Source organism: Apteryx mantelli, chromosome 15 (genome assembly GCF_036417845.1).
Source record: "Apteryx mantelli isolate bAptMan1 chromosome 15, bAptMan1.hap1, whole genome shotgun sequence".
Taxonomy (NCBI): Eukaryota; Metazoa; Chordata; class Aves; order Apterygiformes; family Apterygidae; genus Apteryx; species Apteryx mantelli.
The window spans coordinates 25844322-25859971 of NC_089992.1; the positions used below are offsets into that span (position 1 = coordinate 25844322).

Sequence of the window (15650 nt, forward strand, 5' to 3'; positions counted from 1 at the left end):
GTTAATCGGGAGGCCTCCTGCCACCTCCCCTGCAGCGAGCCGGCTCCCCCCGCGGGTGCCCGACTCCGGCTCCCACCCTGGAGGTCTGGGCTGCTGCGCGGCCTCCCCTCCAATCTCTGCTCTTGACTATTTAAGGCAAATCTCCTCGCCGGACTTTAAACAAAACCCAGCTCCTCTGGCTCTCCGCGTTTTAAATAACTTGCCTGGCGTAAACATAACGAGGCACAAGCCTATAAATCAGGCATTCCCGGGACCTGCCTGGCAGGGCGCACGCGGGGGGCTAACCAGACCCCCCCCCCCGGGCTTCGCAAAACCGGGAGCTCCTTCGGGTGGCTTTGGGAGCAGGCGTACGAGAAGGGATGACGGGGCGAGCGGGGGGCTGGCGGTGGGGGCCCAGGTGTTCCCAAAGAAAATGCTTAATGAGATGACGGGGCCAGAGGCACTGCCCGGGCTGCCAGCAGTGGGGTAAAATAATTAAGGTTGCAAAACAGTTTCCATTACGGCCCCTGCTTTCGCTTGTTGTCCCCTGCTGAGGCTGGAATTTTCCAGGCCCTAATTCCCTTCCTGAAAATGAATTATTCCTGGGAAAGTTCGCGCAAAAACGCTGCAGCCTGCTCGGGGCAGGAGAGAGGGGGAATGTCGTCGTCGAAGCAGCCGGGGAGCTTGCACCAAGGGCCCTTGGAAACTCGGGCGGCCGCGGCCTGCAAACCGGAAGGGCTCGCGCTTCCTTTCCTTTGGAAAGCAGTGGGGGGAGGAATGAAATGCCCCAAACAGCGCCGGCACAAAGTTGGATTCCCCTCCTGAAAAGTCGGGGTGTTGATGGAGTTAAATCTCCCCGTTCGGCTTGCTCTTGTGGCCTCAGTCTAGGTCTCCTTGGAAAACAGCTTGTGGGAAGCTGGTTAAAAATAAAGCTCATTCCTAGAAGCCCTGGCGATGTTCAGAGAGTCGATGGTCAGTGATGCAATGCATGTTTTGCGGGAATTTGGGATTTGGGGGAAATGCCTGCATCGTAGACGTGACTCGACTGTGTCAGGCCCGTCGCAGCCCAGTGCTCAGGGGGGACACGGGCATGTTTGCTCCCATCACATCAGTGGAAACCATCGGGAGCGGCCACCTTTGGAAAAATCGGTGCTTACCGCTGTCGGCACTTGAGTTTACACGTCATGCTCAAAGCAGACCAGAATTAATCAGAGCTCCAAGGACCTGTGCTTCCCATGCTAAACCGCTTTGTTTTCTGTGGTTTTATGGCGTTGCCAAACTTTAATCGCGAGCTGCAATCTTTCAGGCTGGGTGTCCAACGTACCGACATAAGCAAATTCTTTTAAACGGGCCAGGCGAAACAACTCCGGCGTTTCTGGGGCCACGAATTGCAAAGATGCATCGCTTTGTTTTGCTGCCAAGGTTTGAAGCACAACGGGGTGAGGCTGGGGGTGCCCCTCCATGGGCTGGCAACCCCCCCGAGTGCCAGGGAGCCCTCGAAAACCCTGCGGGTTGTGCAAACGCGTTGCTTTTGCCCCGACGAGCGTGGGCGCCAGCAGTTGTGAGCCATGCGCTGCTTTGGCGGCGGTGGCTTTTGTCCCCACCCCCATGTTGCAGGAGGACCAGTGCCGCTAGTGGGATCAGAAGCGACACCGGGGCCTTGCCTTGCTGCTGGCATCACCCTCCCCTCTCCATCTCTGTCCTGAGGCGAATGCAGGATGGTTCTTCCAAGGTCCTCTTCCAAGACGACGCTTCGTTTAGTGCTCATCCATCTGCCCCGATTTGCTAATCCCCCGTATTATCCGCATGATGGAGGAGCTGCCTTCAAAGTTCAAGTGGAGACGGTGCAGCTGTAGGATAGATGTGGTGTCCTGGGCTGCCCGCAGCGGTGCTCAGCACCTGGCTTTGCACTCAGCTCGGGCACGGGCACGAGGTCACTCACGGACACACGTCCCCGAGGCCGTGGGGAGCCCTGATGGTCCTGGGGAAGGCAGCAATAAAAAGCAAGCAGCTAATAAAGGGCTTTCGGCTGCCGAGGGGCAAGCGCTGCCACCAGGCTGGAGGGCCCTCAGCCTGCACATCCCCGTCTTCTCACTCGCCCAGTCGCTTCTTCGGGCTCTGCAGAGCGCGGTGCATCACGGCCCCTTGCAGGCAACCGAGGCTGCCGGGGGAGCCGAGCGACGCCGAGTAGCGCAGCGGGATTGCGCGCTCGGGGTTTTGGCCATCTGTTTTGCAAGTCAGAAGGTCATGTGTGTGTTGGCCATGCTGCCAAGGATTTATCTGCAAGTCCTTTTGCTTTATTTTACAAGGTCTCCAGTGTGGAGGAGGGCTGGACATGAATAATCTTCATGAAAATGGCCCTTCTTTTATCTTGGAAGAGTTCTGGTCATGTTTGCTATGATGACCAAGGAACATACCACATGGCAGGGATAGGTGCTGACCACCTCCTCCTTTATGAAGGTGGCCCATCTTGACTTTTAATGCTTAATCATGCAAGGGACCTTAATGGCAAAGTTTGGGAGCGTTGTTGCCTTCCATAAGTTCCATAATAGCTGTTAATTAGGTATTAAAATGGTTTAGCAGCGGATGAAGAGAACCTGCTCTGGAGAGGCCATGTTGATAGTCGGAGGAGGACTTGCCTGAAAGGTGAACCCACCGGGCAGGATCAGACACGGCCCGTCCGCTTTGGTGCCAGCTGCCCATGCTGGCGACACCCAGAGGTGCCTGGGTGCTCTCCCACCGGTGGGACGTGCTGTGGGAAGGAAAGGCAAGTCCCTTGTCCGGCCCTGCTGTCCCCGCACCCGAGATGGCGCATGGAGGCTCAGGACGCTGGCGGCACCGATCCTGTCTCAAAGTGCCGGGTCAAGCTGCATCCTGTCCCCGCTGACCCAGCCGCCCGCATGGGCTGGAGGTGGTGGGGGGCAAAGCAGCTCTTCCCGCTGACCACCCTGTCGAAACTGCAGCCAAAGCACCGCAGAGGAGCAGGATCCGGCCCCACCAGGGCTTGCCGCCGGGCGACGTGCCTTTCCCCTACAGCTGGCGGCCCAGCGGGAAGGCTCTGGAGACCGTCAGAGCCACTTTGTCGGCGCCGCGGGCCAGAGGCTGAAGTGGAGCCTGCGCTACCTGACGGATGCGCCGCCGGCGGGGCTGGGGGAGGGCGGGTGGCAGCCCGGGATGGTCTCTGCTTTCCCCTCCCGGAGCTGAGAGCGCGTCCCTCTGCAAGCAGGGCAGCTCCTGCGACGGCCCGAATGGGGAGAGCTGGACGCTAGAGCGAGGAGCGCTGCCATTTTTTTTTTGCAGAAGGAGCTATTTTGTCTCCAAGACAAAAAAGTGAAGAGTTTCAGGGGAGACTAAAGCACCGTCTCCATTTCATAGGTGAATAAACTGCAACCCCCCCCCCTTGCAGCAGTGCTGCTTCCACTGGGGGATTGCAGGCGCGCTGCATCTGCAACCCATCAGAGGAAAGCGTTTGGGCTTATTGTTCGTGCTCCTGGCTCCAAGCAGGCATTTCTGTTGGGCGCGTTTCCTTATTTCAATTTCCTAAGCACGAGCTCTTCACCCCCCTTTTTGGGCCAAAGCCCTTTTAGCCATGCATTTGACCCGTCAGGGGTGCGGCGAGCAGAGAACGCCCTCAGACCTCAGCTCCAGCAGCACTGCCAGGAGCGGCTCCAAAATGCCCATAAAAGCAGCTTCGCAGCGATCTGGTGCGTCTGAGCAAACATTTGCGCACACCTCCGAGCCCTTGTCTTTCTCGGTTAGCTTCAGCTCGTCCTCCCGGGGGAAGGCAGAGCTGGATGGAGCAAACCGGCTGTGACGTACAGAAAGCAATGAGGGTTTGCAAGCGCTCACCCGCCGTCCTCAGAGTTGCTACTCCGGGCACGTTACGGCGGAGAAACCCCGCCGTCTCCGCCCAGAGCCCACGCGGCTTTAGGGGCCCCCTGAAATCCCACGGGGCCGCATGTCTGCTGTTTGCTCCCAGAGTTGCGGCGTTCGGTACCCAGGTCCACCCCCAGCCCTCCCCAGTGCCATTTCCCTGCCACCACTTTTGTCCCTGCTTTAACCCCCCCATGGGGTTAAAGGGTAGTTGAGAAGTGACGTTTGGGTCTCCGGAGGGGCCTGGCAGCATGCCGCTTGCAGGCGTCCCGCGGGAACTGGCTCCCGCTTGCTTTCCAGGATCGGCGAGTGCAGCTCAGCACCCGTGCTCACAGAAGGACGGGAGCAGAGGGTTGGGAAGAGAAACTTCTTGCTTGCTGCTGCTGTTTTCCAGAGGGTTTTTGGGAACTGAGGGCAAGAGCAGGGGCGGGGAAGGCGATTTCACTCCCTCCTGGAATGGATCCAGAGAGGAAACGTGCTGCATTTTAGCTACGTGCCTGATTTTCTGTCCTGGTCCTGAAACCACTCAAGCAAAAGGTTTTGCAGCGAGAAGGGAGGCATTCTGCATTTCCTGCGGTATTGTACATACTTACCGAGACTAAGTCCAGAGCCCTTGTTATGCTCCTGACAGTTCCACTTACCTGTTTGGTAATGCTGGACGCTATGAGCCTCAGTTTACCCATCTGTAAAATGGGGATCACGGTGCTAAATTGATTAAAAAAAACCCTGCGAGCCAGGAACACAGGGTTATCATTAACAAACGTGGAGTGCTCTCAAAAACAAAACTCATGGTGTTCCCACAGTCTCAGCGCAAGGTGTAAAGTGTTTACACATAGGTGTGGACAGGCAAGACCAATAAACGTCCCACGTGGGCCTTGCAGCGAGCAGGCTGCAGCACCGCTGTGCCATACGCACGCTCCAGGGCTGCCCATCCCCTCTCCCGGGAGGAAGGACATGTCCTGCAGCTATCATGATTAAATAGCAGCAAAAAGACCAGGACCAGCAGGAGCCCAAATGGTTTTATAGGTCAGCCCTCTGCAACCAGACCCTCCATGGCATTTCAGGATGGTGCAGCCACGAGGCGATTGGTCCCCTATGTGCAAGGGGCTGGGAGCTGCTCTTCAGCTGACTGCCATCCCCATTGCCATCTCAGGCTAGTTTGGGGCCAGATGAGCCAAACAGGCCAACGGGGCCAGGACGAAAGTCTGTGCTCTGTGTGGGGCAGAGACGGGGACTGGGAGATGGAGAAACTGGAGAGGTGCCAGTGGAGCTTCACCAAGGACCTGGCCTGGATCAGTCTGGCCAAAAGGTGTCTTACTACAGCTTACAGCTCCTGGAGGGATAGTCACAAAGGTGTTGGAGGTACACTTTTCCATAGTAGTGGCAGATGATATAACATGGGGCAACAGTCACAAATTGTGGCTTGCAAGGGTCAGGTTGGATGTTAGGGAAGACTTCTTGCCCAGGGGATGGTGCAGCCCTGGGATGGGCACCTGGAGAGGTGGGGAGCTCCATCCTTGGGGGTCTTCAAGCCAGGACCAACCTGATCCAGTGCTCATGACCATCCTGCTGTGAGTGGGCTGTGAGACTCCGGAGATTCCTTCCCACCAACATGGATGATGCTATAGTAAAAGTCTCCAAATGTTTGGATGCCAATCTGTCCCAAAAGCAGCATCTCAGCCCTAAAGCCTCCTGCTACCTGTGGCCAGAGAAATCTGTGAAAACTAATTTAAAGTTCTGTAAATAGCCTTTGGTGACTTTCAGCACCCAGCTTGCATATGCCCATCACTCACCACAGCAGTGTCAGCGAGCCCCATGGCACAGCGGGGACCTGAGGTATCACCTAAGACAACCCCCATGATCACCAAAATGAAATTCCTGTCCCCTCTGCAGATGGGTGGACAAGTCCTTAGCTAAGCCACGTGCCCAGGATCACAAAACAAGTGGGCAGCAGGAGCACAACTGCAGAGAGACCTCTCTCTGCTATTGCCTATAACCAGCGTCTAGGTGGACCGGACCTGCTCCTGACCAGCCTGCCTCTGTACCATTGACCTCCTTGCTCTGCCAATGGCCTCAGCAAACTCAGGGAACAGAGCTTCAAAAAAAAAAAAAAAAAAAAAAAAAAGCCATTGGAAAATGCTGCTTTAGGTAAGCTGGGACAGTGTAAAACAGCAGATTGTCTACAGGTGGCTGTAGTTTCAAGTCCAACCCTGGTTTCTCAGCTGATTACAATCTGTTTTTCTATAAATCACTTAAATACACCTTCCCCATGACCTGCTTAATGGTTGCAAACACCTGGCAGCTTTTACTCCCTTTCCCCATGAGACAGGGTCATTCTCTTCCCCATTTACAGATGGGACAACATGGGGTGGAGATGCTCCTGTGGGACACTGTGGCAGGGCAGCAGCCTGAGAAGGTGATGGTGATGCATACCAGACTGGTAGATGCTAGCCTCCAAGGGCCAGATATAGCCCTGCACGTGCTGCCCATCCCTATGTGTGAAGTGGGAGGAGACCTACAAGCTGCTCTGGAGATGAAGATGCTGTTTTCCAGCTGACAGTGAGTGCTTGGGGCTCTGGGCCAGCTCCCCTTGCTGCTGCACAGGGCTTGCAGTGCTGAGGCCTCCCCAGCAAGCTGGTTTTTGCATTGCCTCCCCGCACCTGTGTGCTCCTAGCTCTGCTCTGCTCTTGTAGCAGCCTGGTGTGGTTTGAGAAGGGCATCACTGCCGAATTACCCCTATGCTCCCTGGATGCATTTGCTAATATAGTATGAGGGCAGAGAGACTTGGCCTATGGACAACTCTGTACTAGGATTTTGAGAGAAGAGCCAAGAGCCAGCCCTCTGTGCTAAGCATTAAGCTGCATGGCCACTTCGGCACCCGTCAACTAAGAAAGTCACAGTGCTGTAGCTAACAGTGCACTTCCAAAGGGCTGTAGAAGACCATGTGGTCTTGGGCCTAAGAGCAACTTCTTGGTTTCACTTAGAGGTTTTTAATTTGTGTGGATTTGGCTTTTCTGCCAGTTCATTCACTTCAAACAGGAAGGGATGCGGGACAGGTTGGCGGGGACAGACTGGATATGCATAGCATCACCTCTGCTCTCCTAACCAGTGCATCTTGGTGGATATAGCACAGCAAGTACAGGGCCTCTGGTGTAGACCCTGGCTAGATCCCAGAGGTAAACACTGCATGGCATTATGCTTGTCATTTGCTGCCTTAGAGTGAAAAGCATTGGTATGAAAGCATATTGCTGTAAAACTCGGATGAGCCTTGTCCAAATGAACCAGAAGGTCATCCCAGTCCTGCACCGGCTCAGCTGATCTGATCTTGGATTGCCCCTTGTTAAAGCTGGGCAACTCCATGTAGAGAATGACCAAAGAAAAAAACTGTCAGGCAAAATCATTGCAGAGACATCACACTTCTTGGTGGGCTGGCTCACCTGTGAGGACTGGTAACAGCAGCTACTTCACTTGTCCCACCTCTTGCCCACCCCTGTGAGCTTGCTGTGACAGGGAACCTCTCTGTCTCCCACCAGTGTGGTTTGCTGCCACAGCCTGTGTATAGCCTGTACAAGCAGGACACTTCTCTCATGCCCAACAGCAATGCAGAAAGCTTTCCTGCAAAATGGACCAGGGGCTCTTTGGAAATTCAAGTTTTAGGCTGGCATTGCTGCCCACAGTAAGTCACAGAAGTGTTGGTTGGAAGGACCTGGGAGATCTCTAGTTCATCACCTGCTTGAAGCAGGGCCTTTGCTGGATAGACCATCTGGATGCAACATGTTGGAGTAGGCCAGTACCAAGAAGAGATGGGTGTTGAAAAGATAGAGAGGCAGGGGCACTGCAGGAACCAGGCAGAGAAACCATCAGTAAATCTCATTTTAGTGCAGGGAGGGAGCAAGTCTCATAGTGGCGCAGTGGATCTGCTTTCATTGCTCCAGGGTAACAGCTACAGCAGCATTTCCGCTTGCGGCGGGCCTTTTTCCTGCTGTGGAAGAGACGGCGATTTCCTCCAAACGTTAGCGTATGCTCTCAGCGCTGTTTCCTTCAGCATCTGATGAAAAGCCGCTGTTTCTTTTTTGAGTTCCAGCCATTAATATCTCCCTCCCTCTTTGCTGCAGGTTCTGCGTCTGCTGCGGTTTCAGCCCTTCTGACTTCAAACCCAGAGCCCGTAGAAAGTAAAAACCATGAGCATGGAGAAAACTCAATGGGCTCGGTGAGGTTAGGCTGTTTTTAGCTTCATTAGCACTGGAAGCAAATATTCCCGGTCTCCATCAGAGTGGACTTGCTCCAAGTCTTTTCTGACACAACAGGGAACGTATTCCTGGGAGCATGTTGCTTCTGCGCAGCTTTACACGGGGGGTGAAGGATCTTGCGCTGCGTCGCTGAAGACCTTGTTCTGCCCTGGAGAAAGCCTTGCTCTTCTTGGAATCCGGCTGTGCTAAGCGTCACAGGTGAATTGGCAGCTCTGCTCTTGGTTCGGCAGTGCCAGGTGTATTCTTCATACAAAACATTTCCAAACAAAACCTATAAAAACAATATTCTAAATGGGCAAATTGGCTTTTTTAATTAAAAAGTGCCTTTTTTTTTCTTTTTCCTGGAAGCTACCTTCTGCAAAAAGCATTTTGCGGGTGGTTGATGGGGGAGCAGCTGAGCAGCCTGATGGGGACTGGGCTCTCTGACTTAGCAGCCCACTACATGGGGAGCCTTACGAAAAGAAATAGTTGTCTTGCTACTGCCTATAAAAAGTAACTAAGAATTTAATATATAAATCCACTGCGCTGCATGCAAGCAGCTGCTGCTAAAAGCCCTAATCTAGAAAGCAAGGAAATGCAAAGCCAACGCTCCCAGGAGGACACACACATTTTCTCCCCCAGATGCACCTCCTGCAATGAAATCCCCCAGCCCAGCGAGCACTTGCTTGACACGGGGAACCACCTCAGTGACAGTGCTGCCTCTCCAGCATCTCCTTTGCAATGCTGGGAACCAGAGCTCCTTGGATGGTGCTGAAGGACATGGGTGTGCGGAGGGGTCTGCAGAAGGCTGAACTGAGAGTGAAATTTTCCTGGAGAGCCTCTGATAATGAGCCTCTGCACAACCAGGTGGACCAGCAAGTCGCAGGCAGGGCTGGGGCTTTAACACAGCAGCAAACCCAGGTGTCAGCAGGGAAATCAGCTGTGATTTCACCCAGCCACGTTCACACATCTTCACAACATCCACATGAGCAAAACTTCCTCCTGGAGCTATTGCTGCGAGCAAATGTTAGGCATGTCTGTCAGAGTCGCTTAATTGGGGAATAAGTTTAATTTTGAATTGAAATTTGACTTGGTTGGGGCAGCATGGGAAGGAGGTGATAAAGAGGTGGTCGCGCAGTCATGGGAGGGACATGAATGCTTGGGATTTAGCTGGGGGCTCTCTGATTTTTGCATGCTGCTTTCCTACCAAGCTCCTCGCATGTTCCCGTTCACAATGACGCAGCCTGGCACTGCTGCTGTCACCATCACGGAGAGCATCTTCCCTCTGGGGCCACTGCAGGCAGACAGCCTCCACCCCGGTCCCAGCGTGTGGCCCTCGCTCCCCTTCTTCTCCACGGTGGCCCTGGCCATCCCTGCCCAGCAGGATAAGGAGCGCAATGAGGCAGTGGGGGGCGGCCAGGGCTGGATGAAGGAGGAGATGCCAGCTAGGGCCCAAAGTTGGGTCTCCCAAGCAAGGTCTGCTTCAGAGCAGGAGAAAAGGAGGGCTAAACCCGGTGAACACAAATAACCAAAGTGGCATGGCGCCAAGACATCCAGCTCACAGGCTGTCTGGCATCCCCAGCCGAAGGCTGAATGAGGGCAGGCTGCAAGCCAGAGGAGGAAAGGGGTGATAACAGAGCAGAGAGGCTGCTCAGGCTGGGCGTGAGGGTGTCTCCAGCCAGGGCTAACCCCAGCAAGTTGGGGACTGGGATCATGTGCTCCTTTTGCAGCTTGGTGGGTGATGGGAGCACTGGGGGAGAGCAGGGCTGATGTTTCCTCTCTCTTTCACCCAACCTTGGAGGCGAGGAAGTGGTGAGGACTTGATGTATTTGCAGCAAGCAGCACTGGTTAAGCTAATGCAGCTCAAATCCCTTGAACATCTCCCGCTTGGCGGGCTGACTCCAAATACCAACCCTGGGGCGAATCTGAGACACAAAATCACCTTGAGAAAGGCTTCCCGTCCTCTTGTTGCAGTCACTCTGCACACAGAGCAAGGTGCTGGTGCCTGATGTTCACATTACATGTCCACCTTGCACAGGGACCAGGCAGTGGGGATGCAGCACGTGGGGATGAGCCGCCTACACCGTTGTCTGCTCATGGAGGCACCCTGGGAATGGGTCCAGCTGCTCCCTGGGCACAGCAGGGATCTGGCATACCACTGCCACCACTGCACAAGGTTGCTGGCGACCCTTCCAGAGCCTGGCCCCAACTCATGCTGACCTCCCTGCCCACTTTGTTAGGATGAGGCCATTAGGCAGGAGAAGGGCAGAGGATGGACATGCCTCAAGCGTGCTCCTGGTTGCAGCCTGGAGAGCCTGTGCTTCCAGCACATACCTGCTGCCGGGGGGAATGTGGGGCTGCTGTCCTAGGGGATATGGAACCACTGTCCCAGGATTATGGGATCCATGTCCTGGGCTCTTGGGTTGCTGCCCCCAGGACTTGGGGCTGCTGTTCCAGGGTAATGGGGCCACTCTCCCTGGGGCTATGTGTCCGCTGTGCCGGGGGGCTTGAGGCTACTCTCCAGGGCCCATGTGCCGCCGTCCACGGAGCCTGGGGCCGCTGTCCTGGGGTGCTCGGACCTCCACGGGGGTCAGCCACTCCCCGACCCCGTCCCGGCAGCGCCGGGCAAGGAGCAGCCGGGGCCGGTGGTGGCCGGGACAGGCCGGGGGGCGTGCTGGGGGCCGGCGGGCCCTTTAAGAAAGTTGAAGCCCGAAAGTTCATTAAAGTTGAGAAAGTTTTTCGTTGAAAGGGGAAAAAAGCCAACAACAACAAAAAACCCCCGCACCCCCCTCCCGGGGGCGGGCCGGGCCGGGATTGGCGGCGGGCGGCCCGGGGGCGGCCCCGGGCGGGCGGGGCGGCGGCGGCGGGCGGCTCCCGGCCCCGCGGCTCGGTGCGCGGCGGCGGCGGCGGCACCGGGAGCGGCGGCGGGGGCTGGGGCGCGTCGGCCCCGCAGCTGCGGCTCGTTGCGCTCCGCTCCGCTCGGCCCGGCCCGGCCCTTAACAGCGCCGCGGCCCCGGCGCCCCGCATGTGAGCCGGGAGGGCACCGCGACCGCCCCGCACCGCCCCGCACCGCCCCCGCGCACCGGCACCGGCCCCGCACCGGCCCCCGCTCCCAGCCCCGCGGAGCTCCGGAGCAGCCGGCACCCCCCGCCCCCGGCACCCCACCATGAGCAACCTCAACAAGGACACCGAGCACACCAACGGCAGCGGCAACGTCGAGGAGGAGGTAGGACGGCGCGCTCGGCGCCGGGCGGCGGGGCAGGGTACCGGGGCGGCGACACCGGCCGCGCCGGGGACCCGATAACGGGGCGTCGGGGCTGGAGGACCCGGGCCGGACCGGGGCTGGGGAGCCGGCGTCGGGGCTGGAGGACCCGGGCCGGACCGGGGCTGGGGAACTGAGGACGAGGCGTCGGGGTTGCAGTCCCGGGACGCCGGCGGACTGGAGACGGTGTGTTGGGGCCGCCCCGGGGTTGGGGAGCCGGGATGGGACGCCGGGGCTGGAGTACCGGGGGACGTCGGGGCTGCCCCGGGGGAGCGGGGTGGCACGGTATGCTCGGAGCAGCCCGGGCAGGGACCTGGGGACCAGGGCGTCGGGGCTGGAGCACCGCGGGCGCTGGGGCTGTCCGGGAAGGGGGATGCGGTGGTGGGGTTTGGACTGGGGATGGGGGCCGGGCCACTGGCAGCCCGGGCAGGGCAAGTTCTAGCTCCTGGCTGAGAGCACGCTCGCCTGCCTGGTGGCCTTGTGGCCCCCTGAGGCAGGGGACTGGCAGGTCCCTGCTCCCTCCTGCTTGGCATGATGGCTGGTCCCCAGGTGGAGGCTACCCTGGGCAGAGGGTGCCCTGGGTGCAGGGTGCCCCTGTGGATGGAAGGACTGGGCTGCTGCGAATGGAGGCGACTCTGCCTATGTGAGCTGCTAGGGATAAATTTGGGCCACTGTGGTGGAGCCCTTGTTCCACTCCCTGCATGCCAACAGCCTGGTGGGGATGGAGGGCTGGGAAGAACCTTGCCAGTGATCCTCGTCCCCTAGACGGCTGTTGCAAGTAGGAGCCTGGGTACTGCTGGGCCCCATCCTGGGAGGGCTTGCAGGGCTTGTTGTTCTCCAGCCACATGCCGAAGCATCTGGACCCAAGCCTGCAGCACTGTGCGCTTGCCCTCCGGCTGCCGGAGCTGCTGACTAGGTGCTGGTATTGCGGGTACCGCAGCATCTTGCTCGTCCCACTCCTCGGGGAGGCGTTGGCGCAGTGGGTTGTGTGTTGCCCTCCATCTTGGAGATGGCTCTGGAAAAAGCCCAGGCATGGTAGCGTTTTGCTGCAGTCCTCCGCGCCTGGCCCTCGGGACCGGGGAGGTGCTCTGCCCCCTCCCCCAGCCCTCCTCGAGCGCGCCGTGCGCTCTTGCCGCTGCAACATGGCGCCCGGGTTGCTCCGCCGCCCACCGGGAGTGCTGTGCAGCCCCGCATGCTGGCTGCTTTGGGGCCGTCGTGCCCCCCTCACCCCCAGCCCTGGTGTGGGGGGAACAGGGTGGGATGGATCAGCGGGTGGCAATGATGTGGTGGCTGTAGCTTTTTTCCCCCTCCCCTGTGCGAAGCAGGGCTTAGGCAGCGCGGGAGGATGCAGCTGCAGTACAGCTGGTGGCATCTCCTGGCCTCACTGGGTGACACTGGTGTGGGTGGGTAGAGAGAGTATTTGGGTGGTTTGGGGCCCTGTGAGGCCCCGTAGTGCAGGAAGGCTCTGTACCAGGGGTTTCATGGACTGCACATGTATGTGCAGGAGACTCAGTGCGGATCCTTGATCCAATTATTCACTGGCCTGCAAAACTCCCCATGATTGATGCTGCTTGGAGCGTCCTAGCCGACATTGCTCTGTCTTGGCTGGGACCTCGTGGGTGGTGGCCGGGTGAGCTCTGTGAGCTGGGGGAGGCTTGTTCCCTTGCTGCCAAGGGCTGCCTGGGTTACGGTTTGGCAAAGTGGGTGCTGGAAACTGGTGTGTCTTTATTGCACCTGTGAGCATGAAAATCCTGTCCGTTTGGGAGGAGGAAGGGAACCTGGCCCTCCCCAGAGTGGTGCTTGGTGGCTGGAAAACCTAGTTTAGAAAAAAAAATGGCACCCTGGGGAATGGGGCTGGCCCTGTGATGGTGATTGAACGGAAATGTCCTTTGCTCTCTGTCGTTCCGCCTCTGTTTTTGTGGGGAGGTGGATGGTTCAGCCCACCCTGCCAGATGGTCCCCAGCCCTGCTGGGCACCTTTGCCACCCTGCACCCCAGGGGAACAGAGGGTGTAGCAGAAGACTGACCACCCCAAAGGCAGCAGAGGGTGCTTAGGAGGTGGTGGCGCTAAGCTGGGACCGGTGCAGGGTGTCATCCAAAGAGCGCCTTGCACCTCATCCCTGTGTTTCCTCAGTGCAGTGCTCTGTCGGCCCGGCTGGGACCCGCCCCCATCCCTGGTGGGATTGCCGTTGGAAAGCCCTCTCCCCTCCGGGATCCTGCTGTCGCCACAAATAATGCCGTGGGTGACTTGCTGTGGGTTGGGCTCTGCGGTGGCTGCTCTGAGCCTGTGGGAGCCCTCTGAATGCTTGTTTTTCCTTTCTGGCTGACCAGGGGCCCTTTCTCACGGCAGAAGAAGCTAATGCAGGACTAGGAATGATCTTGTGTTCAGGGTCTTGGCTTGGCCAGAATTTGGGCTAGCTTGGGGAGAGCTCTTGGCCACATCCCTGATACAGGGGAGCAAACGGTTCTGTAGCAATGTTTACATTTAATGCCAAGTTGAATCCTTCCAGGCCAACATAAGCAGGAGGGTGTGCTGGAATATCTTCCTGAGCTGTGTGGATGATGCCGCTGGATCCTGGTGCTGTGGACGCAACTCAGTCTGCCCATGAGTCTCCTTTGCTGCTTTCCAGAGCAGTTGCAGAAGGGAGACGTGTGCCCCAGATACAGCAGAGCAAAGCTCCCAAATTCAGCCCGATTTATCTAATCTGTGAGTCCCTGGATCTCGCAGCCCCTTCCTGCCCAGTGACATGGGGAGGACAGGAATGTCTCTTGCTCCTCTCTAGGTCATTAATGGGAATGTTAAACAAACAGGGCCTAATGTCAGTCCCTGCTGTTCCTCACCAGACACCTCCCCAAATTCAATACCTCGCCACTTACTGCTATCTTCTGTTTAGTTTTCCAGGCAGCCGCCAATCTGCGTGACAGCATACATCCCTGCCCTCCAGAGGGGTAGTACGAGACTGTCGGCTGTCTAGGTGCCGCACACTCATTGCAGGCAGTGCTTCTTCCGGCAGCCAGAGGAGCTTGCTTGCTTACTGTGGACACTGCGTGTTGTGTTTATATGGTTGTATTGCAATAAAACCTCTTGCGTTTACCCCTATCACCACCACAGTCTTAGATGTTCAATGCAGACGTGTCACTTCTGCTCCCGTCCTATGGCTCATAACTGATTTGGAAGCCTAAAGTTAATCCTTGTTCCTCAGGAGGTCACTGGGGAGCAAGGAAAACTTGGAGCCTTTTGTTTAGGGTCCCAAAGTAGGTGGCTGGAGTGCATTGTTATCCCATGTGTCTTCTTGCTGCTTTGCCCCTTCAAGGGAAGGGGCCGAGTCTCAAGTGCCTCCTTGCAGCAGGGTCGTGGGGGCTGCTGTCACAGCAGAACTTGGACATCTGGGGCTGCTGAGTGTGGAGAAAAACCTGAAGCTGTGCTGGAGATCTGAGAGAGGATGTTGGGCTAAGCACAGGCAAGGACCAGGAAAAGCTACATGGCCATGCTCTGCTGGGAAAGGATCATGTTCCCTGTTGGTGTGCGGCAAGGGCTGTAGATGACATCAGTTAGAGTTAGAGAATGCCCTGTTACAGGAGGCAGAAAGCTCTTAGCTCCCAGACTGCTTCCACTGGGAGGATAGGCTGAGCTTTGGTTGGGCTAGGGTAGCGAGTACTTTGTTCCTGGCCTTTCTTAGTTGTTGCATGCTGGAGCTGCCAGAACCGTTCAGAAATGCCACTGGTGAGCCGGCATGTGTTAGATGCTGGGTCTCTGTAGCACTTCATGGACTGGTGCCAGACATCTCTTGATTTCTGTAATCTCTGCTTGAGTGGACCTAGATACCTCTTGCATGCCTGGATTGTAATTCTCTGACTTGAAACAAATAAGGTTAACATAATTTCTGAAGTCAAATGACTCTGATGCTGCTCTTTGCTACACAGAGCTCGAGGGTGTAGTAGTTATGGTCACCGCTTGCTAATCTTCTTGCATTCAATCTGCCTGAACCAGAATGGTGTTTCAGAGCTGTTTTCATGCATCATAAAAGTATCTTCCATGTTAAATGTGGCTTTGTTAGTGACATATTATTGGCTGAGCAATACCCTGAAGTCACCATGCAGGCAGAGGTTCTGGGAACTGGTGTGTTCCCAGACCTCCTCTTAGTCTATCATTGAGCTATTCTTACTCGGGGAGGGATGTGGGAATTTCACTGTTCTGGTGCCTCTGTAAATACCCCTTGCAGGATAGTTTCCTTTTCCTTTCTCACCCTTTCAGGTGCAAGGTTGACTGGTCTCTAAGTTGCACTGAACATCAATATCCCAAATAAT

The 15650-nt window shown here is 56.8% G+C and overlaps 1 protein-coding gene across 1 annotated transcript in view; it reads left to right on the forward strand.

Moving 5' to 3' along the window:
- The first annotated feature begins 11007 nt into the window (after nucleotides 1-11007).
- Nucleotides 11008-15650, forward strand: part of RBPMS2 (RNA binding protein, mRNA processing factor 2) — a 32703-nt gene continuing 28060 nt past the window's right edge. The window contains exon 1 of the mRNA XM_067305305.1: nucleotides 11008-11307. Coding sequence (XP_067161406.1) covers nucleotides 11248-11307 — 60 coding nt within the window. The 5' untranslated portion in view covers nucleotides 11008-11247. The remainder of the gene's footprint in view (nucleotides 11308-15650) is intronic.